The 27,941-nt window shown below is 37.2% G+C and overlaps 1 protein-coding gene across 7 annotated transcripts in view; it reads right to left on the bottom strand.

Annotated features, from left to right (window-relative positions):
• The window catches only part of magi1b (membrane associated guanylate kinase, WW and PDZ domain containing 1b), a 136,379-nt gene that overhangs the window by 41,570 nt on the left and 66,868 nt on the right, over positions 1–27,941 (bottom strand). For all 7 annotated transcript variants that reach the window (XM_016497363.1, XM_016497356.1, XM_016497359.1 and 4 more), the window contains exons 3-7: positions 5,931–6,050; positions 4,469–4,675; positions 2,025–2,241; positions 1,094–1,176; positions 313–348 (exon numbers count right to left, since the gene is read on the bottom strand). In XM_016497363.1, the coding sequence (XP_016352849.1) occupies positions 313–348; positions 1,094–1,176; positions 2,025–2,241; positions 4,469–4,675; positions 5,931–6,050 (663 nt within the window). The remainder of the gene's footprint in view (positions 1–312; positions 349–1,093; positions 1,177–2,024; positions 2,242–4,468; positions 4,676–5,930; positions 6,051–27,941) is intronic.

Here is a 27,941-nt window from a genome sequence, read left to right as displayed (position 1 = left end):
TATATCATGCAGTGCCAATGACAACACAAATTAACCTTGTTTTAAAGTAATGAAATGTGTTTTACGGTCATTCCAAAATGAAAACCAAAGAACTAGATGACAGCAGTACTGAAACACGGCGGTGCAGGTGCATTCTGGGTAGACGTTACAATTTGCACTGATCTGGGATCAATTGTGAAGTCGGTTTTCAATCAGTTTCAGGCTTTGAGAGAAAACATCTGGTTCCAAAGCAGCACAGATGGATTGATCTACTCCAAAAAACATGCTGGTTGTGTGTCTATGGGTTTTTTTCCCTGTGGAATAGTGGCCTACCTAGCTCATTGTCCAGTTCCTCTGTATGTACCCCTTCTTCTCGAGAGGGTGTAAAAGGGGAGCAGGTGTGCACAAAGTGGGGCGAGAAAAAGAGAGGAAGGGTGTCAGAGAGACAGAGAGGGTTAGTTAATAAAAAAAGCAAAATTACAGCTCAAAGCTTTATAATTATGCCACCATATTATATACACAGTTGAAATTATTATTTTCAAATCATAAAATGCAAAAATTGTGGCATTTATTAATAGCAAAATTATCTGTATTGTGTCTGAGTTAATACAGGATTATTGTGTGAGATTTGAGCAATTAAAATCATATGCTGCATAATCATAAAACTGCTCTGGAAATCATTCCAGGTTCCATTGCATAGGAAAATTGTTTACAGAGGTTCAAGGGAGTTATTTGTTTTTATGTGAGGAGATTCAATATAATCCAGACCCTCCTTATAGCATTATAGCAGCTGCCTTAGTCAATTTGTCACAAGGTGAGAGTGGCTGTTATAGCTATGACAGCTCAAGAGCGCCATCTACAGGCTCTCATGAGATCACAATGGATGACTTGAGGGCTTGAGCATGAACTGTTATTTACAGGTTTGAAACTTTATTTGCTATCGTGACACAGATATAATTTTACATTGTAGATTTACAACACTAAAAGCTTATTTATGCACAATGCCACAAAAACTCTAATGAACAAGCGTTATGAACGCATGTAATTAAAAACACACCATGAAACTGATATTTGCACAAGCAAACAGGACAAAAACTCAACCACATTTTCATACCATCATCTTCACATTCCTCCAGGGGTTTCTGAGGTTTGTCCAGGCATCGGGGGTCTATCCAGGATGTTGTCTTTGTGTTGTGGCTAAGAATAGATGCAGAACACAGACAGTGAGGCATTGTTCTAAAAGATGCCTGCAGAACAACATCCTTTGGTCTCTTTTCTGCATCCCAGCAGGCAGGAAAACATATACTAAAGATACCGCAATGTTTGATACTTCCTGTCTTGATATCTGAAAAACTGCCAGTAGCAAAATAACTTAAAATAAGAAACACACTGTAACGTCAGGTATTTATAGTGCAGTCTGAGTCTATACATAAAAATAGTAGACAGATTGCACAACCAAGTGTGATCTGCAAACAAATGATCTTACAACTTTTCTTAGATCTGCTTTCACTTCTGTATGGAGGCCCAAATGTGACAAACATTTGAGAAATTACAACAACAAAAAATAAACCACAAATCAACATGTTCAACATCAACAAGCAATTATCTATGTTGAAAAAAAAAACACATACAAATTATAATAAAAATTTTTAAAATACAGTTATTCAAATTCATGAGAATTAAGTGATTGATTTTTGCATTTTCAATTTCTCTATTTGATTTATTGCCCTATTTTCAGTTTCCATACATTTACAATTACAGCCATATTTGCAATTACTTTAAAGCAATAATTTGAATTAGTTTAAATACATTTTTAATTGAAACTTTTTTCTTATTTATTTTTAAACTGACTTCACGTTTTTTTTTTTTTTATTATGCCAATATAACTATATTTCTTAAGCATGAAATATAAAAATAAAACCACTACTTGGTTTGATTTTTTGCATTATTTATGCAGACATTCATGTATTTTTCAAATCTAAAAGCTTTATGGCCACTGTAAATGTCCGTCCAATAAAAGTATATAAACAGCAGTTAGTTCTTACTCGATAAAGTAGACCTCTCTGTTCTCAGTGTAGGCCATTTCCCAGTTTTCGGGCAGAGGCCCCAGAGGGTCCTCTTCCGTGGGATAGCCGGGGTGTGTGTGTGTATTCTGAGAGCTCTCCGTGGTTGACGCCGAGGTGTTGTTGAGCCCGTAGGGTAGAACGTGGTCACGGGCGAAGGGCTGCACGGAGGGGTGGTCGTCCAGTTCACTCGAGTCTCCTGCATGCACACAGAAGATTAGAACACAAATACAGACCCTCTGAGTTCAACATGAGGCTCTGGTTGAGAAATGCATCCTAAATGAATATGGCAATGTACTTTTGCTAATGCTAATGGTTTGGAGATTGGCACCAGGCCCCCTCCCTCTCACTTCCTGTAAACTCTGGAGTGATCAAACACTATTCACACTCTACTATACACAAATACGCATACTGACACCAGGCTGTCTGACACTTTCCCACCCACACCAAAAAATAAATAAAAAACAGGGCTCGAAATTAACTTTTTTACTTGGTAGCACTGGTACTCCCAACTTCAAAAAGTTAGGAGCACCTCCCAAATATATTTTGAGGTCGCACAGATTAAATTTCGGGAGCATATGCGACCAAAATGGTCGCAATTTCGAGCCTTGAAAAATGAAATCACCAACATCACCTCAAATCAATAAGAGTGTAAACAGTTAACACTTAACCTTCTTGAAGAGATGAGGAATCTAAACAAATCGACTGTCAACTACATTGCGTGGCACGCCTGACTGAATTAGCTGCTTTAATTCAAACCACTCTGCCAAATGAAAGGCGTGAACCTGTATGAATAGGACAGCTTATTGCCCTTTTAAATCAAGGGCTCTAGAATTAACTTGGATATTGAACATAACATGCAATATAAAATATTATAATATAGCCAAATATACTCTTGAATAAAATACGCAACTACAGTCTGAAGTATGGATAGGAAAAACGTCATAATGCTTACACTGACCAGCTTGTAGAATCAGGGGCAGGCAACTACTGGTATTTACATCCGTTTCAGGTGATTCATACACAAGTTGTCAGACGAGACAGTCTGCTGTTAACCCCTTGTACTATTAACATGTCTCAAACGTGTCTCTATCATTTCATTTTTTAAATAAATTAATACTTTTATTCAGCAAGGGTGCATTAAATTGATCAAAAGTGACAGTAAAGACATTTATAACTTTACAAAAAAAAATCTATTTCAAATAAATGCTGTTATTCTGTGCTTTCTGTTTATTAAAAAAATCCTGGAAAAAATGTATCACGGATTCCACAAAAAAAAAAAATTAAATAAAAAAATAAATAAAAATAAAACATTAAGCAGCACAACTGTTTTCAACATTGATAGAAACAACAAGAAATGTTACTTAAGCATCAAATCAGCATATTGCTGAATGATTTCTGAAGGATCATGTGACACTGAAGACTGGAGTAATGATGCTGAAAATTCAGCTTTGCCATCACAGGAATAAATTACATTTTAAAATATATTAAAATAATAATAAAAAAAAAACAGTATTTAATTGTAAACTTATTTAACAATATTACTTATTTTAATGTATTTTTGATCAAATATATAGTGCACATAAGAGACTTCTTTTAAAAAAAAAAAAAAAGATTTTTAACAATAGTGAGTATACATAATTCACTGTCAGTGTGTTACGTCATGTTGATAAAGCACAAAAAGGTTTTTAAAACATGTTTGCACAAAAGCACTGCTTCCAAATATACTCCTACTTTTTAATCGCACAGCAAACATGACATTTAGAATGCTCAATGTTACTGTAGTTGAGCAGCTGTATTAACTGAACTTTAGATGTGTACACCTTCTACCTACTCAGATGAGGAAAATGTCTTTGGTGAAGTCTCAAACCCTTCTTTTAGCACAACGGTTGATTAACAAGTGAACAGGCGGTGCTTTATTGTTGTCCAGGACCCAACGGAATATATTTGCATTCATAATATAATGCAATGTGGACATTTGCATTGATCTTTTGCCATCTCTGAATGTGATTCGAGCAATAAAATCGCATCACAAAACTGTTGAAACCTGTAATTAGTGCTGCCCACTTTTTATTAGATTACAAAGATGTCAACACCTCTCATCAACCAGCTGCTACATCATGCGGCATTCTATTTCATAGACAGATGTCTTCTAAGAACACCACAAAACGCAAAACTCTCAATACTCTGATACAGAGTGTAAAAGTTGGCAGCGCATAACTGTTGGATCAATAAATAAAGACGAGAAGAGTCCATCTTGGCGTTTTCTAACACAAACAAAACCCTCTACCACAGCCAGATGGCGCTCTTTCCCCCTTCCTCCCTGAATCGTAATGGTGAAGGAAAAGGAAAGCAACAAAGAGGCATCACTCATCCTTTCTCCCATGTGCCAGACAGAAACGCAAACAAATCGGCTCGCTGCTGACCTGTGAAGCTACTGTTCATTTCAGGAACCTCATCATCATTCTCAGTCTCTGTAGGCACTATTCCAGCATTTTGCATCTCATTGTAGGACTTGGTGCGGCGTGGGGTTGACTGCTGGGAACCAGGAAGGCTGTCTTGCAGAGCATCGCCAGTAATCACTTTCCCACTAGGGGGCTGGCTGGGTGGCTTGGGTGTTCCATAATAGTTACCTAGGCAACAAGAGGATATTACCAGCATTCAGAACAGGAGGGTTAAAGGAAAATGCAAGACATGATGATGTGGGGTTTTGAAAATGCTCTATTATGAAAATGACTGCTTGTCTTCATGAAGTTTATGCAAGGGAGATTAATAGTGTTGTCTGGACAATCAGGCTGTATTGTTTAAGGGTAATGGGAGTACACAATGAACAGAGCTGTCTGTCTGAAAGAAAAGCACTCCACATCATTAAATGAGAGCAATACATTTAGAATTCAGCCACGCCAAGCCGAGTGATAAACCTTAATATTAATTAATAGATTAATTTTGACAAAATTTATTTTGAAATAAATCGTTTTAGAATAAAAAAATGTAAAACAAAAAAATTATGAAATCAAATAGATAACTACTGAGTTTTTGCACTATTTCTGGGTCACTAATCAAATAAGTAAATTTGATCATGCAACTATGTACAAAAGGTCAGATTTTCACCTTATAGACCAGACGTACCATCCCATAATCCACAGCTATAGTGAGCTGTCATTGATCTAAGAGCACTGCCTTAGTTTATCATAACTAAACCTTTATAACATTTAGTATGATACAAAAGACAAATCCCAAGTTATGCAATGGATAAAAGTAACTACTGCATGCATTTATATGAGAAAAGCTTTAGAGTTTGATGTTTGTATGCATGGGTAAATTTGATCATGCAACTATGTACAAAAGGTCAGATTTTCACCAAAAGAAAAAGTAACATTGTAAAATATAAATGTTTACCTTCGTAAGATCCAATCTCCAGCAGTGTCCCGCTCTGTTCAAGCTTTAGAAACTCGTCCACTGACAAAAAATTATCAAATAGATAGCTACTGAGTTTTTGCACTATTTCTGGGTCACTAATCAAATAAGTAAATTTGATCATGCAACTATGTACAAAAGGTCAGATTTTCACCTTATAGACCAGACGTACCATCCCATAATCCACAGCTATAGTGAGCTGTCATTGATCTAAGAGCACTGCCTTAGTTTATCATAACTAAACCTTTATAACATTTAGTATGATACAAAAGACAAATCCCAAGTTATGCAATGGATAAAAGTAACTACTGCATGCATTTATATGAGAAAAGCTTTAGAGTTTGATGTTTGTATGCATGGACGAAAAAAAAACACTCAAAACACTGTGTACACACACACATATAACATTTTACTTTTTTTAAACTATGACGATGAAAAGAAAAAGTAACATTGTAAAATATAAATGTTTACCTTCGTAAGATCCAATCTCCAGCAGTGTCCCGCTCTGTTCAAGCTTCAGAAACTCGTCCACTGACAAAAAATTATAATCTACTCCTGGCACCTCTCTGTCACGAGGGGAGCGGGTCGTACCTGTGATGAGCAAAAAACGACAGAGAACCCATAAGATACTGACAACATGAAACTGCTAATTTATGCTTAAAACCACATATACACCATGTCTATGATTACCACCTACATCAGGGCCAACAACAACCACATGCTACAGTCTACAGGCTCCTGGAAGCCAATCGCTGGGTGTGAAATCAGCGTGAGAGAGCTTTGCACAGCTAAAAGTGAAGATGTTGTAACACCTTGATGATAATTGGTTGTAGGAGAGCAAAGTGTGGCTCCAACTAACTACATGTTAGATTAAAGCAGCTTTAGGGATATATACAGATGCTCTGCCTCCTCTATCACATTCCCTTATATACACCCCGTTTAGACCTTCTATTCAAATCAGTCTCAGGTGATCCAATCACAAATGGTCAGCGCTAAATTCAGGTGTAAAAAGGGTTCAAATACATCCCAGACAACAGTAAAACATGCCACTGACCTGTCAATCAACCATGCACTTAAACAAGGGCTTTAACTGATAAATGGAACTTTAAATCATGTGCCAACACCTTCAAAATGTAGCTACTGATTTTGTATTCATGTTGGTTTCATATGGTTTAAAAGCATATGACTTACACCATTTTCAAAAAAAGTTTCAATTTAATGACTACAAATATCACGTGGTGTAATCAGCAAATAAAAAAGTAATAACATATTTTCCTTACCCTTGAATACACGAGTGTACACACCTTAAAAACATATATATTTGAAATATTTTATTACGAATATCATGAATTAATTCATTAATATCATTGAGATTTTGGGAAGTTGCAACAAGACATTTTACAACTAACTTACTGTATCTTTTCATAAGGTCAAATGAATAGATATTACAAAAAAAGAGGATCATGTCATTCACCTTAATACCGTGTAAACAAGGCCTCACGTATTTCCTTTTTTCCTTTCTTTCTCCACACATTCTATTCAAATGTACTCTGATAACCCAAGAGCATGTTTATTAGACACCATCATCGATCATATTATCATCCACACACACGACGCTCGTACAGATGTGAAGTGCATTTGCCCCCTGCGTTGTACCTGTAATCAATATCCCAGCTGTCATAAATCAAGTCTTATCAACACGACTGTATTTATTTGCACTTGGACACTGGGGTCTTCTGCAGCGATTCGCGATGCTGAAGGTTAAGAGGTGGCCTGGCAGTCACTGCATGTCTCATGCGCTCGTCCTCCTGCGTGCTGTATCTCCACATCACTTGATGGAGCTGATGAATGGCTGATATAAATAGCACCCCGCAATGGGAGATGCTCTTTGCCAGCCATCTTAGTGACACTGGTGATAAATCAAAGATGTGATGATAACTTCGTTTTCTCAACAACCTCTCAATGTAATATTCTCTTTGGTTAACAGGCCCTCTCGGTAGCGAATAGTGTTAAACACAAGCCCCAAAATGGATGCCCTGCAAAGTCTGTGTGTCACTTTTAATAGGACTCAGGTCTTTTTATCGGTTTCATTTTGATGTAAACATCTGTGAACGTGACTGGGGTCAGTAAGTTTTTTTTTTTTTTTAAGGAATAAATACTTTTATTCAGCAAGGATGCATCATAATTTATCAAAAGTGAAAGTGAAGCCTTCTATAATTTTACAAAATATTTTTTAAACATTCTATTCATCAGAGAATTCTGAAAAAAAAGTATTATGATTTCCACAACAATATTAAGCAGCACAATTGTTTTCAACACTGATAATAATAAGAAATGTTTCTTCAGCAGCAAATCAGCATATTAGAATGATTTCTGAAGGATCATGTGATACTGAAAGCTGGAGTAGTGATGCTGAAAATTCAAGCCTTGCAATCACAGGAATAATTACATTTTAAAATATATTCAAAAAGAAAAAAGCTTCACAACATTTCACAATATTACTGTTTTTACTGTATTTTTGATCAAATAAATGCAGACTTGGTGAGTATAAGAGGCTTCAAAAACATTTTAAAAAATCGTAACGACCCCAAACTTTTGAATGATAGTGTATATGTTAATGCTGGCATTAATCTAACAAGTCTAATGTTGAAAATTTCAAATGATCTTGTCCAAATACATACCCTCAACTTGGGCCAAATGGTTCTATATATCTTGGAAACAACAATACTACAATATAGTCCCTTCTTTCCACTGACAAACAGATGATCCTGCTACTGTACATGCTATTGGCCAAGCCAGAAGTTGACAACTCGGGCTGCTCAAAGAAAAGAGCAATGTTTTGAAAGCAATACAGAAATGTGAATATAATTTTAAAAGAAGTCAACCAAGAAGCATCACACATCACCTTTATGCAATGACTCGATTAAGTATTAATGACAGATGATAGATGATACATTAGAAAAATCATAGATGATACATTTTCATCTTCACCTCACCATATGAATCATGCAATAAAACACCCTAGTTCTGCTCCTATGAACAATAAATAGAAAGCAAAGCACTTTCATTTACACACTTTACGCAACATGCACAAATATGAACCAATGTCACTCACTACTGCAAGTAGAAAAACATATCCACAAATATATAAATTAGGGATGGTAAGATTCACATATTTGCATCGGTGCATCGGCATAAAAGTGAAAAGTGTGATGCATTGATTTAAAAAAAAAGTGTGCATCAGATACAAGTTGGCATTTGTATCGTGATGCATCATTTCTAACATGTATGCATCGGTAAAAAAATTTTTTACTTATATATAATTATTAGTAGATGCACTATACTTTTATTATTTACAAAGTAACCAATAATTTGTGACCAATATTTTATATGTAGATTGATTTATCTTCTCTAAACTGTTTCAAGCGCATTCTCTCATCACCACTCCCTGCTGCTACTTGAATATGACACATCACAACACTACGAGACCGAGGCATGTCCTGAGAGTCACACAGAATATAGATTAACATGGCAGAGGTAGAGCTGCATCTTCCACCAAATAATGACAATAAACCAAAATAAAAGCAAACTATCTGTACCATATTGAATTGCATAGCATCATTTTTTTCCCCCCATTGCATCGTATAGCATTTAATCGCATTGTGTTGAATCGAATCGAAACCGGATTGCACTGCATCGTAATAGGGGTGAATCGTATCGCATCGGTAGCTGCTTCACATGCATCTTTAATGTATCGTATCGTTGGCTATGCATCGAGATGCATATCGCATCAGCATCAGTTATGGAGATGCATATCTTTAATATAAATAGCATGACTGTCACATGATGTATTTTCTTGTTGCTAGGGACAACCCTTGAAGGATACAATCCCTGAGAGCCTCATCTCTAATTTCTGAGGGGATCAAACCATTTCATATCAAACACTATGCCAAACAGTGAAGATCGTGTTAAAATCAACAGCCTCAAAAATGAACATAGCAAAGGCAATGGTCTTCGTTTTTCAAGTCAAGCACCTGTATGAACTTTTATATCAGGCACACAATAGGTTTTCTTGTCTCTGAGAGCATTTGATAAATAACTTTTATTGTTATGTATTATAGGAACTTGTCACTGATGCATTTTATATGCATAAAAGTCAATGTTTACCATTAAGTTGTGTGTTCACCAAAGTGTTTTTAGCCAGCTGAAAACACCAAGCTTTGAGCGCTTGAGAGCCCTTCTGCAGTGCAGCGTTTTCAGTTAAGATGCTTTGGTTATTGTGATACGGTGTACCTGCTAAAGTGATATGGCAGATGTATCGTGAATGAAATGTTTCTTCAAGCATTATTTTTCATACCAATATTATGGTAGTCTAGGAATTCCATCAGGTTAAGACAGGAATACTCGGAGACAAGCAACATTAACTTCTCGATTGTTGTTCAGTCTTAGTACAAAGCAGGGTGTGATGGTTGGTCAGCGTGGTATTAGTCCTGTCCCTCTGTATTAGCCCCACCACTGTGATTGGTTATAGTAATTGATTGACAGTAATTGAACATTCTTTAACTCGGTGCTGAGGGAAAAAAAATGCTGAAATAAAAGTAAAATAAACGCTCAGCGCCTTGTCACGCTTCTGCCGTTTTAAAAAATGTGGCGCTCCCATTGAAAACAATTGACAAAGTACTCTAGCCTTCCTAACTCTGTACATCTCCCTGCATTCTGCCATGTTCCCGACAACATACACTTTTCTGCATAATCTGAGTTCTAGATTTCCAACACCAGACAATGAATGAAAAAAACCCTGACTTCAGACATTTTGACCGAAGAAAAAAAAAACCCCGCACACACAGCTTTTTCTGTCAAATTTAATGACATATGATGTCATCAAATCATTTAAATATCATATAACATTTAAATATCATTTTTGGTACCTCAGTTCCATGACTTTTCCACAACTTTTTCAGTCATTTGTGAAAACTAGATAAGGACTTCTCATTTTCATTCAGACCGATTTGCTAATGAATCATTCTAATAAAACTGACAAATTTACTGAAAAAATAAAAATCCACTGTTGTGGAAACCATAATACATTTTTTTCAGGATTTTTGAATGAATAGAAAAGAACAGTGATTATTAGTAACAGAAATCTTTTGTAACATGATAAATCTATCACTTTTTTTGATCAATTTAAATTTCTTAAAATAAAAATATTTGCAAAGACTTTTGAACTGTTAATGATTTTCCCTACAATTTGTATTCATTTTCATGACTTAAAAACAAAATGTAAAATTCCTTGATATTTACAGCTTTCCCATGACCGTTCGATTCTGAATGGCCTTAATTATCAATGGGTGCACATGTGACATAAGCACACTGTGTTTAGCAAGAGTATATTACACTACAGAATACAGTACACTTCTCTTTGTAGACATTTTTTAAACAAAGAAGTCAACATAATCAGTTTTGATTCTGCTGTTAATATACTTATATGCTAGACCACTGAAAGCTCATCAGCTAAATGCACCAAAGGTGAGGAACAGTGACAACAAACATCACAATCTGCAGCTGTTCGATCCCGGCCTACACACACTCATCAGTTGTGGGTCAGTGACTGCGAACAGAAGGGGTTACTGTCACCAAAATGGCATGATCCAGGGCCCAAAAGAGAAACAGTCACTTAATGGGGGTTTACAACCCTCTGCTAAATGATAACCCTCTCACTGACACACATGCATCACAGGCTGTAGCTGCTACCACATTTGCTGGTCGTTGTATTTCCAAGCAGTAAAGTGTGTGTGTGTGTATGTGCGGCTGGAGACATTCTCTCCCCCGGAAAAGAACAGTGGTGCTTCATAATGAATCAGCATCAGGAGTTCCCACAATGCAGCCTGAGAACATGTAACACGTGCATGCATAGATACACATACATATAACTTTAAACTATATTGGTATATTATGTATTATGTGGACAGTGTTTTTAATGGAAGTAATTTTTCTAAAAAATGTTTTTATGTTTTTATTCCGTGGCAGAAACGCCTTTCCATTTCCACAATTGCCACCTCATTTCTCACAATGTGACAGTTTCACATCTGTTTCTCGTAACTGAAACGTTACATATTTGAGAATATTTATGTTTATATTTATATTGACAATACTTTTTAAAATTTTACCTTTTTTACTTGGAGGTAGAAATGGGCTTCTATAATTTTCAACAGTCTCCTTCCCAGAAGGGAAGTCTTTCAGATCCATCAGATTTCACATTTTTCACATGCTTTCCTCACAGAGGTGGATTGTAAACCATCTTCAAAAGGGTCATTTCACGGAAAACAGGATTTTCCCAGCTCTTTTGATATAAAAGACCTCAACAGACCAGAAAGACTTACTTTCACATCACAAAGACCATTTATGGAAACTCTATGGAAACGAAGCAAAAACAGGTCAATCTGTAATCGTCACAGTTTTGATGTAACGACTATGAGGGCATTAACATATTACCACCCACATTTGCACATCAACAGCTATTCAGTATTTAACAACACTGCCTGTCCTGATGAATGACAGTGTGAACTACACCAGTAGTTTTCATATGCAAAGAAGTTAGCCAATCATAACAAAGGTCATTTAGATGTCTTATATAAAGGTGGATGCACTTAAAACAGCCTGTTTAATTCTAAAGGTCACAGAGAGAGTGTAAAATGATTTTGTCAAATTAAATTTAGACTTTGGTGCAAAAAAATGGACTTTAGCAAAAATATACAATGCTTCAAAGTTATAGATAAAATGAACGGCATCCCTTTTGCTGTGGTTTGACAAATGTAAATGTTTTCAGTGAAAAGAACGGCAGTCTCTTCTTGACCTAGGTGTAGTCTAGGTCTGGCAGGTCTGGCTGAGATGTTGACATGCAGTCTGATTCTGGATCAGTCTGTCAGACAGTAAGACCCCATGTAGCTTAAACCTGGCTGAGCTGTTGACTCAGTTTATGACTGATTCTGGATCTGTCCGTCATGTTGAATGGCATTTCTTCCTCTCACCTGTGAGCTAGCATCTGTCCGTCCTCTCTACAGGAGGAAATCTGGATAAACACTGCTTCCTGCATGGGGATTCAAAGGAGTAGGTAGCTTCCCGAGTACATCATTTAAATAAACTCTTTAATTTTAATATGTATATCAGAATAATTTACACCTTTCTTTTTAGAGGAATAGTTCAATCAGAAATTAAAATGTCATCATTTACTCACCCTCATGTTATTTTAAACCCAAACTTTTAAAAATGCTTTGCAATTACAATAAGGGATGTACCCATATTAATTGTCCAATAACAAACAAATGGTCAATATTAAAATTCTATACTATTGTGTCTAAATAAATTAAATCAATTGTTTTAAATGCTGAGTGAATTTAGGCATCACAACATTATAATGTACAGTATGAAAAGTGTATATATTCATTTAAACTTGCCAAAGATGATATATCAGTATCATTAAATTATGAGCATTTTTATTTTAAGTGAGTGTTAGATGATGACAAAGGTCATATAAATGCAAATATAAAGGAAATGTGCATGCACGTTTAAATATCCAATGCCAATTGATTCAGTCTGACCCCACATAACTAAACTAAAAAAATAATCTCTAATGATCATAAAGTTTTTTCATAAGACTTGTATACTATATTCCAAGTGTTCTGAAACAAAATTAGAGTTTTGTGTGACAAACGGACCAAAATATCAGTCAGTCAACAGGTTCAGTCTCTTTTGTGAACGAATCATTCAGACTGTTTCTGTGAACTAGATCAAATGTTTCATTGATTTATTGAACACACCAAAATGATTCATTGAAAATCTTGTTTGGTCTGTCATATAACTTCAGAAGACTTGGAATATAGCACACAATTGTGCGTTTGCATCATAAAACATTTGCTTTAGAGCAAGCACATTCCTTAAAATTACATCTTAAGTATTCCATGGAAGAACCAAAATCATCCGGATCTGGAACGATATGAGGGTGAGTAAATCATGACAGAATTTTAATTTTGGGGGTGATTTAATCCTTTAAGTGAACTTGTAGTTAGGACAAGGACAGAATCTGAGAGCTGTGAACGGAATTGAAATGAGTGCAGTGATTTGGCAGCAAAAACAGAGGCTCATTCATTCTTAATGAAAGACTGATCCCTATTTTAAGTCATTTCTACACAAGTGTCTCAAATGACAGCAAGTTTCAAGATGTCTATGCCTCAAAAGACATAAATAAATATATAATTCATTCCAGGATGTGGTAGATTGCTGTAAAAGGTAATATTACAATTCAAAGTTTCCATGCCAGGTCTGTCTTATTTTCCACAAAATGGAGCCTGATCTTTCTACACATCTTTGCATATTATGACATAAATACATGCAGCAGGTAAAAAATAGCTGCATTGTGAAGTGCTAAGCCAGCAAGGAACCTGAAACACCAAAAGGCAGGCACATTTAACATCACACGTTCTAAAATACATCAGAAAAACAACAATGCCATGTACACATCCAGCACACAAACAGGCTCTAAAAATAGCTGTGTCTGATAAATCAGTTTATTTTCGAGGTTCCAGGAGCACTGCAGCACCCAGCTTTGTGTTCCTGAAGTCCCTAGTTCAGGTTTCTGATATGACCTACATTCGAACTTCATCACAGGACTTCATAAAGATTTGGAACAACATGAAGTTGAGTTTCCTTTTTGATGAACCAGAGTTAATAATAATAAAATTAAAAAGTATAATATTATTATAACAATAATACATTTTGGTTTTCCAAAGCATTATTTGGGAAGACCGGTTCATAAGCACAACCTTAGAATTGCTATTTTGAAGGGATTTGCACCACAGACCCTGAGTCAGCATACTGTAAATAACAACCTGAGAGGAGGAGAACCTGCAGAGTTCTGCTCAGTCAAACTTCAACTTCCTTTGAACATCTCTAGGCATAAAGCTTCACAGACTCACATGCCTATGAAAGATTCCTTCCACTTTGTTGTCACAAAACAAATCGTTAAACAAGTTGTCCTTTTGAAAAACTACAATTTTCTCGGGAAAAAAAAAATAACGTGGTTGCGTTGCTAAGCAGTTGGTGGCTTTTGTGCCGATAGTTATTGAGGAGAAAAAATAAATATGATTAATATGATTATAATTTTTATATAGCAATACTAATTTATTAATTTAAACCTATATGTCATCTTAAAGAAAAAGCACACCTCTCCTCATCAAGCTGCAAGTTTGCATGGAAAAACGGATTTTTTTGTCCAAGTAAATCTCTACAATGAATTGGGAAGAATCCCTCACCATTTACAACCTACTTCTGATTGGTGAAGCTGTGAAGTAAACAATGGGACATTTTTTTGAATGGGATAAAAAAAAAAGACATTTCAAAAGGAAATGTCAAAAAAGAAAAAAGAAAACTGCGATATATACGCGTCTTTCCTCTCCACAGCGCAAATGTTGCAGGACAGGTTACAAATCCAATCCAAACCCTCATGGTTACGAGTTTTTTTTAAATATCTAAACCTAAGTAATAGCAAAAAAAAATAGCTTTAGCAAAACATTGGCAGAGACGAAATGGCACAATGCTAACTCACAGATGAAACATGCCGTGAAATAAACACACACACACATTATGTTTCTATTTGTTCCTCTGTTTTTTGCCACGGGATTGACATCCCGTGGTAACTAGGATTTACACAAGCTTCAGTCTGGATCCAGAACACCTGAGAAGAGATGATGCCAACCCCTCAGAGGACCTCAGATGATGCCAACCCTGAAACAACATACAGAACTACCACATTTTGCTATAAGTTTGATTGCATCATATAATAATTGCTGTTAATAGTGTTCATCGTCTGTTTTATTACGTCTTAAATTGATTTTTCCGTACTGCTGGTTCGTCTGGTCAGAGGAGAACTGGCCCCCCGACTGAGCCTGGTTTCTCCCAAGGTTTTTTCTCCATTCTGTCACCGATGGAGTTTTGGTTCCTTGCCGCTGTCGCCTCTGGCTTGCTTAGTTGGGGACACTTCATTTCCAGCGATACCGTTGACTTGATTGCAAAGATACTATTTAAACTGAGCTGGATGTTGACATCACTGAATTCAATGATGAACTGTCTTTAACTGAAAAATTAGTGTTTACTATTGTCATTTTGCATTATATTGACACTATTTTCCTAATTAATGCTGTTCAGTTGCTTTGACACAATCTGTATTGTTAAAAGCGCTATATAAATAAAGGTGACTTGACTTGACACACACATTAAAAAGCAGGCAGCTTTGAATCATAAAGCTGGATTTTGGCTTTAGGTTCACCTGAGTGTAACAAGGCTTTGACTTCAAAACATTCGATATGTGTGTATGCGCATACTAATCTGTCACTGAGGGAAAAAAAATCACAGTTGCAAAGTGGACAAAAATAGTAAGCCTTTATGATTCAGCAGTGTCTGATGACTCTTATACATAATAGTTTTCAAAATTAGCATGTATCCATATTCAAATCCTTAAAGGTCGAGCAGAGGTGTGCAACACAGTGAAACTAGCACCACATCAGAAGCCTTAGTGCATTAAATACTTTCATTGTGTCTTGTATTTGTTGGCCAACAAAGTCTAATCCTTCACCGATTAAAAGAATTCTAAAAACATAATAATACTTGTACTGTAAAAATTAAATATTAATGCTACTACATACATATCTAGGTGCCTGAAATGCCCACAAAAGTTACTTTCCCTTCCCAATCCAGACACAAAGAAGTTTTGTAGCTTCTTTGTTTTCTTTCATAGTAGGTCAGCTTCACCTCTCACAGCCACAACACAAATGTTACCTGGCATTGTGAAATCGGACACAGCAACATATTGTCCAGTTATAAAGTGGATCGAGGTGTTAAAGGGGAGTTATTGCATTCCTGGAGAGCAATACTGCAGTAACTGGAGAGGCAATCAATCAGACGCAGCGCTTTAAGTGACTCTGAGCCTCACCGCCGTGATTCAGTTAGCGGTGTAGTGTAGGCTGTTGTTAACGCATTTGGAAACAAATCATTATCATCATCATTCTAATAATAGTCAAGACTCTTACTATACCAGCATTCGGATGTTTGCGCATTTCCAAAGTTATTAAAGGGCCTGTGGTTTTTGGCTTGAAATAAAAGCATGATTACAATTTTTCTACAAGAAAAACTGGGTTAGTTTGAGATACTAAATCTTCAGCGCTCTTCTCACAGAAGCAATTTCATGCGTTTTCTGATGACCTCCCAGTTAAATACATAAAAACTAATTTAAAAAAATGCTCTCATACACTGGAATGTGTTTGTTCTGAGCTGAAGCTGTTATCTGCATGGCTTGATAAAATTTTTCATGAGCCTGACCCAGTGAGTAATACAGGCTGCTCACTCTCGTTTTTCTTCTCCTTCCTTTTTTTTTGTCGTCTTGTCATCTCTCCTTTTTTTCCTGCATGTGCTTCTCTCTCTAATCTATAAATGAAAGGCACTGACATGACTGGAAAAATTATGGAACAAATCAAATGGGTGGCAAAACTTCAAACTTGCAAGTGCATGTTTGCTTTGAGACCATCTCACACATAGTATATATCATTAGCATACTAATAAAAGTTGGTGTAGTACGAATTTAAAATTTATTCCAAAATTTCTCCCATGAAACAACAGATAAAAAATACTGATGGCGCATCTTACACTCTCAATTGTATTAAAAAAAATGTTTGTCCAATTAAATGCTCCTTAAAATATGAAGGTTCCTCCCCATTTACAATCTACTTCTAATTACCATTAGCAATAAGCAAATCCTGGTCCACAGATTTGACAAATAAAAACTAAAGGATAATGGCTTTTTTAAAAAGGGGGAGAGCCTTTTGATATGTCCCACCACAACTGCCTGTTTCAAAAGGAAATATATAAAAGTGCACTTTTGATTTAATGTATTCAATAGATATGTACACATATATCAAAAATAATGTCCATTTACATAGTATAATATGCTGCAAAACAGGAAAAAGTAGAAGCAGTTACAATTACAGTTTACAGCAGGCCTAAAAAATTGTTTTTCTTATAAAATATGATTTATTGTAAAATATAAGAAATTAGCATCACATGTTAACATTTGTCTCAGGTGATCTAACTGTGGTCAGCTGAGATAAATTGTCATTTACACCTGGTAAAACATATATTTGGTGTATCGCCAGTTAATTTTTTTTTTTTTTAACAGTTGTGCAAAGGAGGGTCTAAATAACTTCCACAAGATAGCAGGTGTAAAATGGAGTCTGAGATGACCTGCACCATTGTATAGCCCATTTCATCTAACCAGCTTAACATCATCAGACTGACACCAAGAGCCATGGTCCTATTTTGTTTTGTTTTGTTTATCTGTTTTCTGAAAAGATCATATACAAAATAAACCAGAAAATCAATTCTGAGTAATAAAAAAGCACAAGTAGAACTAGTAAATAATGTGTACTTAAAGGGTTAGTTCACCCAAAAATGAAAATTAGGCTTCATTTTACTAACCCCCGATGCATCCTAGGTGTGTATGACTTTCTTCTTTTAGACGAATCCAGTCGGAGTTATATTAAAAATTGTCTTTGATCTTTCAAGCTCTATCGTTGCACTCAGCGGGTGTTGCATTGCTTCTGTCCAAAAGATGTGAAATAAAAAGCACCCTTTTTTTTTTTCTAGTATGTTTTGTCAGTATGTTAGTAAACAATTTTGAGCCAGAATGATTTATACTAGACAAAGCAGAAGGTTGAAGAGAGAGAGAGAGAGAGAGAGAGAGAGAGAGAGAGAGAGAGAGAGAGGAAGAAACATGGCATCTCATGTTACCCATTTTTGGGAGATCTGGAACTGGGAGACACTAGAAAAGGGAAGACTCTTGATCGGGAAAGGTGCGGGGATGTGCGCCCATGTTGATGTTGACAGCCAGCCCTTCCGGCTCAGTGGGAGACAGAACCATCTGTCCCAGCAAAGGGTTAATCCACAACACAGATTCCCGATTCTAGCATTTTCCACCCCACATATTCCCATTAACAAAATGGAGTTGGTTTCTGAAAGCATATCCCCCCAAAAAGACCTCCACTGCAAAACAAAGCATGGTTTTAGCATTCATAGACTCCATTAAATCCAGTCTACTCAGTCCAATGATGTCTGTGCCGAAACAACTGATCAATGCATCAAGACATGCCAGATAATGCTTTGCCGAAAATAACAATGCTTTGATGAGCTGATTTGATGGAGTCTAAACACCAAAACCGAGCTTACAAGGGAACGCCATGCAATACACAGCAGCACACACAGCAGGCCTATTCCTGGCTTCAGATTTACTTGGCTCAAATCTTCATCTTCATCAAATAATCTAGATGTGCATAAGATCTGTAAAACACCAACCTGTCGTTTATAAGCCAGGGAATGCAGCTATTTAACCTATAAACACCAATAAGATACAGAGAACCCTTCAAAACGGACATCTTTCTGAGCTTACAAGGCTGAGAGAAAAAGAGCATGAGAAAACCTTTCAGACACAGATACGGCTGGAGACAGCGGCTGCAGCGGAGAGACAGACATAGGGCTGGTGTGGATGGGAGGGGGGCTGGGAGAGAGACGTCTGCCACACTGCTCAACTCTAAACATAATGGCCTCCAACATGTCAAGTGACCACAGCTTAATTCAACCTCTACTCGCTCAAGCAGACGAGCACGTACGTGCTAACGCAGACCGCGGCATCTCTGGTGCACCATTTTGCCATCCTCAACAAATCACATCCTCTTACATCCCTCAAGACGGTCACATATTCAGCTACATTCCCTGCGTTGCTGCTCCCAGCTTTCTGTCACTCTTTTTGCATCCCTCATTCCCCACCCCCCACCGCCAGACCCCGGAAGCCAAAGAGTCCAGGTGATGTTTGAGGGGGAAAAATGGCTAAATTACCTTAGCGAAGAACCTCGCAGCCGCTATCTCCAATGTAAGCAATCCACTTAAGGTCTTCCAAAATAAGATGAAATCCAATGGAAAAGAGCAGAAAATCCCAGAATCCTGTTCCGGTGAGCATCAGACGCTTGCATCTCAGCTAGCACTGCCCAGTCTGTCGTCCCTCCTCCTCCTCTTCCTCTCGATCTCTTTCTCTGTAAAGCAGTCGTCCAGCCCAGCGCTGAAGCTCAGCCAATGTGAGGGGCTCGCACAGCAAACACCATCTGAGCTAAACGTCTTCAGGCTCACACTCATCCACCTCCGCCTGCCCACCTCTCTCTCTCTCTCTCTCACTCTCTCACTCCACCACATCCCCCCTCCTTCTTCTCCAACACACACTTGCAGACAGATACACACATGGCTCCCCCTGCAAACAAGACGTTTGCACACTCTCTCTCGCTTGCACACGTCCATACACAAATACGTGACGAAGGCAATCAAATGGTGGGCTAGGATGGGGATTAGAGGCTGAATGAGATTTAGCAGATAAAAATCAGGCTGGTCAGGCCAGCCATGTGCATGCATACAATACTATTGTTTAACTCCAGCAGGCCACTGGGGCATACGGCAAGGGTTTGAGGGGGGGGGGGTGCTTCTGTGTGTGACCACATTTTGGCCAGAGTCATTTCCTTTCTTTTATTAAGCCTCTACAAAAAGAAGTAGTACTGACCAATGACTGTCTTAATTCTTTAGTCTTAAAGCGCTTAAAGAACTATTTGAAATCAAAATTGACATTATTTATATTTTCTAAATAAATGTTAGTGGTGTTAATGCTAATGATTTATCAGATACCTTTATTATAAAAAGAAAAAAAAAAAGTAAAATGCTTTGCCCGCAAATGTCATGTGCATGTGGGCAGAGAATCATAATATTAACCAATTACATCAGAGAAAGCAATCCATAACTCTAAGAAAGCAAAAAAAACTAAATCAAGTCCCGCCCTACATTATTTCCCACTAAATATTGTTTAATTCAGAAATATGTCTCATTATGGAAGTTAAAAGGATTTACTTCTTCTATGGAACACGAAATAAGACATTAAGAATGTTTTAATGAATATTTGTAATATTTAATATTTTCGTCTGTACAATGAACATTACAAGGGTCTAAAACAACACTGGACCTCACTGATTTTTTTTATGGATATAACTAATAATAATACATACATACATACATACATACATACATACATACATACATACATACATACATACATACATAACATACATACCACAGACGAAATAAAGTCATAAAGGTTTGGAACAACATGAGGGTGAGTAATGACTTGTTTTTGTTTTAGGCATATTAATCTTATCACTTTTGAATAAAATCCATCCACATATTGTCCCCCATCTTTCAACATAAAGCTTAAAATGTGTGTGAACTTGAAATTTAATTAAATCAAAAGAATCTGGTTTTGAATAGCTGTTTGACCACTAATAGCCACTCAACGAAATTACTTCCCTCATCCATCAAATAAGTCATGTGTTGCCCTCAGAGTTGAATGATTACAGTGGCACTATGACAAACACACATCTTCAGATGAAACCCTGAGGAAATAGGCCAGAGGTAATGACAGAAACACATTGTGTCACGTAGCCTGTGTACGAGCTTCTATTTCTGGGTGGAGCTCAGCGTGAATCATCTTCTCAGCCCCGTGAAAAGCTCACCTTTTACATAATATCAAACTTTCAGCCACTGAAGAAAAGCAGAATTGCTTTGTTGTGTGAAAAATGGAGGTGAAGGCCTTAGTATGCATCTAGAGCTGCATCTTAAGAGCTTTTCTATGATGGGTACATGACTAAAGTGATAGTTTGCCCAAATATGAATGTTCTGTCATCATTTGCTGAGCCTCATGCTTTTCCAAACCCGTTCTTTCTTCAGTGGAACATAGAAGAATATATTTTGAAAAATGCCTCATCGAAAGTTAGTGCGGTTCAAAGTTGTTTTGGGTCCCATTGACTTTCACAGTGGACAAAAACATTCTTCAAAATAGTGTTGGGCGATATGCTCAATTTTCATATCGTCAGCCTGTGAGATCGCCGATACACGATATTATCGTGCTAATTTATGTATTTATTTACTTAGTTTCATTGCGAGAAAGTGAACCAACTCCAGCGTAACACTAAAAGCAGCCTAACGTTTTTAATATGACTGAATTTGTATTTAACATGATAACAAATTAATATAAACATCGTAAGTTACTAATTATAATGCTTACATTTCCTCAGTTATTCAAAAAGCAGCTACAGAAAACGAGCAAAGAACATTACATTACCAAAGAACATCATCACAAGCTCAGTCTAGCGCGAGTTTATGCACTTTAAAAACACTCCCGTTAAACTCGCACGTACATCTGCATTTTGTTGATTATAATCAGAGAATTCGCGAGTCAGAATTCAGTCAGCGCGCGTATCGTCAAAGGCATCAGCCACAGGCGATATCTCTATCTATCGTCGATACACGATACTATCGTCTATTGGCACAACCCTACTTCAAAATATCTTCTTTTGTTTTCCACAGAAGAAAGTAAGTCATACAGATTTAGATCGACATGAGGGTGAGTGAATGGTGATAGAACCTTCATTTCTGGGTGAACTATCCCTTTAATTTAGAAACGAACAGTCAGTTTATAATGAGTGTTTGGGAAGGAACGTATGTGTAGGTGCCATTGCATTTGGGTGAAGGACAACAGAACACTAGGCTGAAGATACTTTAGTTTTCTTGGAGTAATTCCAACCTTTAATTCTGATGGACATCTAAAAAAAAAAAATGGGCAACTTACTGCAGATTCCCAGTCCTGGTCTTTTTTGTTCTGATGAATGGAGTGGTATCTGAAGAGACATTCTTCTCCTTTTGTTCCTCAAACCTCTTTTTAAATCCACCCATCCAAAGTAGTGCCCCCTGGACAGGCCTGATGCTGCTCTCTAGTTTGTCCACTCTCACGGTGATCAACACTTTCTGAGGGCGCTTTTGACTTGCAAATGAATTCACAAAATGCGTTTGAATTCAGAATGTCAAGTGCTGTGAGCGAATGGGCATTTCAGGCCAAGAACAGCCAAATCACAAGACTCGTCTACGTCGAACAAGGTGTTAGCCAAAGAAAATGTGGAATGGGATTCGGATTCTGAACATGCCCAGATTTAGTTGAATTTCTCAGTATGCCGCCCACATATGCTTGCTCAGTGATATCAAGCTTGAGCTGACATATCAAAATGGAGCCTGGAAACACAGAACGAACCCAAACAGAGAGGACCAGACCTACGAATAACCCATTTTGGATGGCAAAAAAAAAAAAACACATTTTGGATTAAACTATGCGACACACCATCCAGACACAGACGGTCAATGCTAAAACTCACCTGAATGTTTCCGATCCCTACTGAGAGCCCTCGGCTCCCTGCAGGTATTATCTCTCATCTGTCTGCTAATCGTAGCTGACTTGCGACTGGGATGCTCTTCAGATCTACCCTGTCTCCAAGCCCGCGGCTGAAGCGCTTTGCTTGTCGGCAGACAGAGTAGCACACATGCTAAATGCTAATTAGCTAGCTCTCACAGACATGGGTGGCTGTGAATGCTTTATGTTAAAACAAGTAGCTAAAACGAAGATGCAAATGTCGAGTTGCATTTGTGTTTTCGCATATTTGACTCAAAAACACCTGCTTTTTATTGAAATAATGAAAGCTACAAGTCACAGAATGAACAAACACATTCTCTCAGATGTAGAGATCTACCTAGCAACAATGTTTGTGATGCCTAACATAAGAAGACAGCATATGACTGGGCAGTAAAACCTGTCTGAGGCAGCATATGAGGGATCCATAGTGCGTGCTGTGGTGTGAAGGGCAGTGACAAATTGAATTTCCCTGCGCTGCTTCAAAGCTGGGCGCTTTTCAGGTGGCGAGTTGATCATTGCTCATTACATCAAGGGTGATGGCCCTTCAGTGCACCGTACTCCCTCTGCCACATCATCATTCCATCACACACACACTTATACCAACCCCACCCCCACAACAACCCCACCCCCAATCCAACCCTTAAGCCTATATATGAGGCATCCACCACACGCACTAAGCCCCATACATCACCCACAAACCCTCTAATCTGTTGCCCGCATCTCAAGAGATAGTGCCAAATGAGACCGAATGCGTGCAGAAAAATAAGACGGACTTGCCTCGCTGCGGTGCAATCTCCAGACGGTAATCCTTTCTTTCTTTCTGGCGAGAAAACGCAGCAGCAACCTGTCTTCAGCCGCAATCCTGCTGTCTGCTACCGAGCAGAAAAACAAATGGAGGGATGGAGGGAGCGAGAGAGCCAAAGAGGGGGTGTGGAGGGGGGGGAATGCAGGAAAGAGGAGGGGAGCAAGAGAGGGCAAGCAGGGGCTGGCTAACCACAGGGAGGCTTAAATAGACTGATAGATGAAGACGAGAACAGAGGGACTGAGAAGGAAATGTGAAAACACTGAGGGAGGGAGTGCCGTTCCAGTGGCATCTGTTATGTTGACGTGTCGGCGATGTGAAAAGCTGGAGCGCGAAATGAGGAAAAGACAAGAATCAACAAAGGGCACAACCTTTTGTTCCTCGCTATTACATCACAGGACAACAATCAGAGGAATCAAATGTACTCGGAGCACAAAACCATTTCATATGCACCTGCTTCTAGCTGCTAGAGTTGAGGTTCGGAAGAAAAATGAGAGAAACAGAAGGGAATAAACAGCATTTATTTCAGACAACACTCTGCGATACAGAAGCAGAATAAAATGTGCACTGGACATCTGGCTTCATAGCTCACATCAGGACATTTTACATTAGTAGCAGTTCATTTTGCTGCCATCTGTCTCAAAGAAATACATATTTGTCTCCTTTGTCATAAAGAAAGGCTACAAGACACATTTGTTCATGTTTTATCACAGGTACCATGTCTGTAGGTTTTGTAAATACACTGGGATTTTGTACAAGAATTAAGTAATTTGGCTGGACAGAAATGTTTGATACATAATAAAAAACAACAATATTTAATAATAATATTCATAATATTCATAATCATAATTGATAAATAATTTGGCTGAACAGAAATGTTCTATTATATACATTGCAAAACTTTATTTTATATATATACATACATATATATATATATATATACACACACATATACATATATATATATATATATATATATATATATATGTATGGCTGGCTGGCCAGAAATTTCAACTATACGCATATAATTATTAAATATTATTGTTATTATTACTACTACATCATATATTAAATGTTTTCACAAATAATAATTATAAAATTATAATGAAACTAGCACAGCTATGTTGTCTGGGAAAAACATTTGACCCCAGAATGCCATGACTGACAAATCAGAATCAAGTATTCCAGAGATCTCTGAAAAATAACAAATTTAAAAAATCAGAGTTACTGATCCAGTAACACCACTTTGACTCCGTTCACAGTAACACTGACTCCGCTTGAGAGGCAATAATCCTTAGTCAGGGTAGACGCACATAATGAGATCTGAATCTGCCTCTGTATCTATAATTGTATTAGTGACATGCAGTCCTGTCTCAGGGTCACATGTCTTCATTGTCACTCTTCTCCAGCTGGCCATTATACCCCCAAAACAAACATACACAACACACACACACACACATCTTTATACACCCACTCAGCCACTGGCCACCTGGTGAGGCAACTAGCTGCTTGGGCCATCAGTGCACAAAAGAGACAGCTGCACCCCTCCAAATTCCTCATGCATAAGCACCAACGGACCCTCACACAATATCCAAACACCCACCCTCAAATTCACAAGCTCTGATCAATCTTGACTCATTGCTGTCATGTTCACCAGCATCAAGTCATGTAGAATTACCAGGTAATTGATAACAAGATACAAACTGCTCTGTTAAACCTGATATTAAAACGCACATGCTTTCATCAAGACATGTTTGCATCTCGCTAGAACTAACCGCTAGTAAAGAATGCAAGTTAAAACACATATGGCACAGAGAGAAAAACAGTGGTTGTTAATGTTATAAATGGTAATCATAGTTTAAAAATTTGTATAATCATGTTTGACCAATGCAACCTTTTAGTCAGACTGTGCAATAGTCAGTAATGTGGTCAGGAAGAAGGATGATTGATTGAGTGAGTGAGTGAGTGAGTGAGTGATTGATTGATTGATTGATTGATTGATAGATTGATTGATTGATTGATTGATTGATAGATTGATTGATTGATTGATTGATTGATAGATTGATTGATTGATTGATTGATTGATAGATTGAGTGAGGGAGTGATTGATTGATTGATTGATTGATTGATTGATTGATTGATTGATTGATTGATTTTTGATTTGATTTTATTCAGCAAGGATGCAACAAATTTACCAAAAGTGACAGTAAATTAATGATATTATATTTTAAATAAAAGTTGTTCTTTTCATCAAAATGTATCATGGTTTCCACAATAAGAAGAAAATGTTTCAGCATATTAGAATGATTTCTGAAGGATCATATGACACTGAAGACTGGAGTAATGGCTGCTGAAAAATCAGCTTTGCCATCATAGGAATAAATTACATGTTTTTACTGTATTTTTCTTTATTTATCAAATAAATGCAGTGTTGGTGAGCATCTTTTAAAAACCTCAAACTTTTGAACAGCAGTGTACTTTGACTTGGGCACCAAAATCTGTGGTAAAATCATACAGTGAGCAACTGGCTTAAAACTGATTATGATCAGTTTTCCCACTGAAGTGGTTAACATGAAGGTGAGCAGATCCAAAGCCAAGTCCACATTTTGTATATATAATGTGATTTAGATGAAGTGTAGTGGCCTAAAATCATCTCCAGCCACCCCTATCATCTTATTTATCAAGTTATGACAGATAAAAACTGACCCCAGATCAGCATGAACTGCTGCTATATGAATAATCCCAAACGCTGAACTGCTTTAGAAGTTGATTCTGGAGCATCTGGACACATCCCCCTGCTCAGACGTGGCCGCTCTAGTTTCACATATACGGCCTCTTTCACATGTCTCATCTGTCCTCAATGTCCACAATCTACATCTAGCATGTATTTAACGGTGAAGCATGCAATTTAAAAAACAATGACTGTTTCTAAACAACTCTTCCCATCTTCCATTGCTCGCTCAAACCATTTCTGTCTGATGTGACTAGAGGCAGAAATGATTCGCTTCACATTTAAACCAATGATTTTTGTCTTTCAAGTTGCACACATATGGATGGCTTTGACTTCTGGGAGGCCACGGCTATGTTTTTGTATCCACAAAACAGTGGTGGAGTTGAGAAGAGAGGTGGAGCCCACTACTCTGATCGGTCCTTCCCTCCCATCTGTCCCTCCAGCTGTCTCATGTCTATCAATCACTCTCAAACACAAACACACACATACACACACACTCTGCCACTCACTTTGTGTCACATCAGCTAATGGATCAGTGTTTAATCTGAGACAGTCTACACCTATATTAACTGGAGAAAGTAGCTAAACTTGCCATCCAAACAGTTTGAAGCAGAGTGGGGATTTTCCTTCAACAAGACAGCACTGGGAATGCTGTTACCGATATTTTGACTATTTTATGCACAAAGCAGAACGTCAGCAAAGCTGTAGCAAAAATTCAGTGAGCTGTCTTGCTGTTCCTTGCCTGATGTAAAGCTGGAGTTGTGCTTTGTGCTAACATCAAATTATACTGACATCAGCTGCAGTGTTAATTTTGACAGCAAATTTTGATTTAGCTTTAGTCATAGTCTTTTGACAAAAATGCCATTTAGTTTTAGTTAAATTTTAGTCATCTGAATTGTTTTAGTTTTAGTGTTTTAGTCAACTAAATATCATAAGATTTTGTAGTGTAATGCACTAACTAAGCATTTCTATAAAATTTCCAAACTCATTATATATTCCTGGATAAAACATTGATTAACCTGTTAATATGAATGATATTAAGGATTGAACATGCAATATAGACACAGATATAACTGTTGTGACACATAACATGCCTTAAAATGAAATAAAATGACTAATAAAGAAACAAGAACATGGTCTTGTTTTTAATGAAATACCAATGGTTATATAATATGAATATGAACTTGCTTACTTACAACATTCTTCATTCTTTCAAGCAGACATATTTATTAATATAAATTAATTTTAGATTAATCCTTATTAGGGCTACTAAAGGGATTCAGTCAAGAGCAGTGAGTGATTTTCTCTCTTTTTTTGTTGTCTGATTGATATTAATGACACAGACAGCAGCAACTAAATTTGGCTGCTTTCCCTTTAAAACCAAATGCACGGATGCAATATACTGACACACATCTGATATTCTCCCAACTGTTTACGTTCACTTAAAGAGTTAGTTCACCCAAAAATGAAAATTAACCCATAAATTACTCACCCTCAAGTCATCCTAGGTGTATATGACTTTCTTCTTTCAGACGAATCCAGTCGGAGTTATATTAAAAATTGTCTTTGATCTTTCAA

The sequence above is a fragment of the Sinocyclocheilus anshuiensis genome, unplaced genomic scaffold (assembly GCF_001515605.1).
Source record: "Sinocyclocheilus anshuiensis isolate Anshui unplaced genomic scaffold, SAMN03320099.WGS_v1.1 scaffold710, whole genome shotgun sequence".
NCBI classification, from domain to species: Eukaryota; Metazoa; Chordata; class Actinopteri; order Cypriniformes; family Cyprinidae; genus Sinocyclocheilus; species Sinocyclocheilus anshuiensis.
Note: the sequence above shows the minus strand (reverse complement) of the source record. Positions and strands in the feature narration are given on the sequence as shown.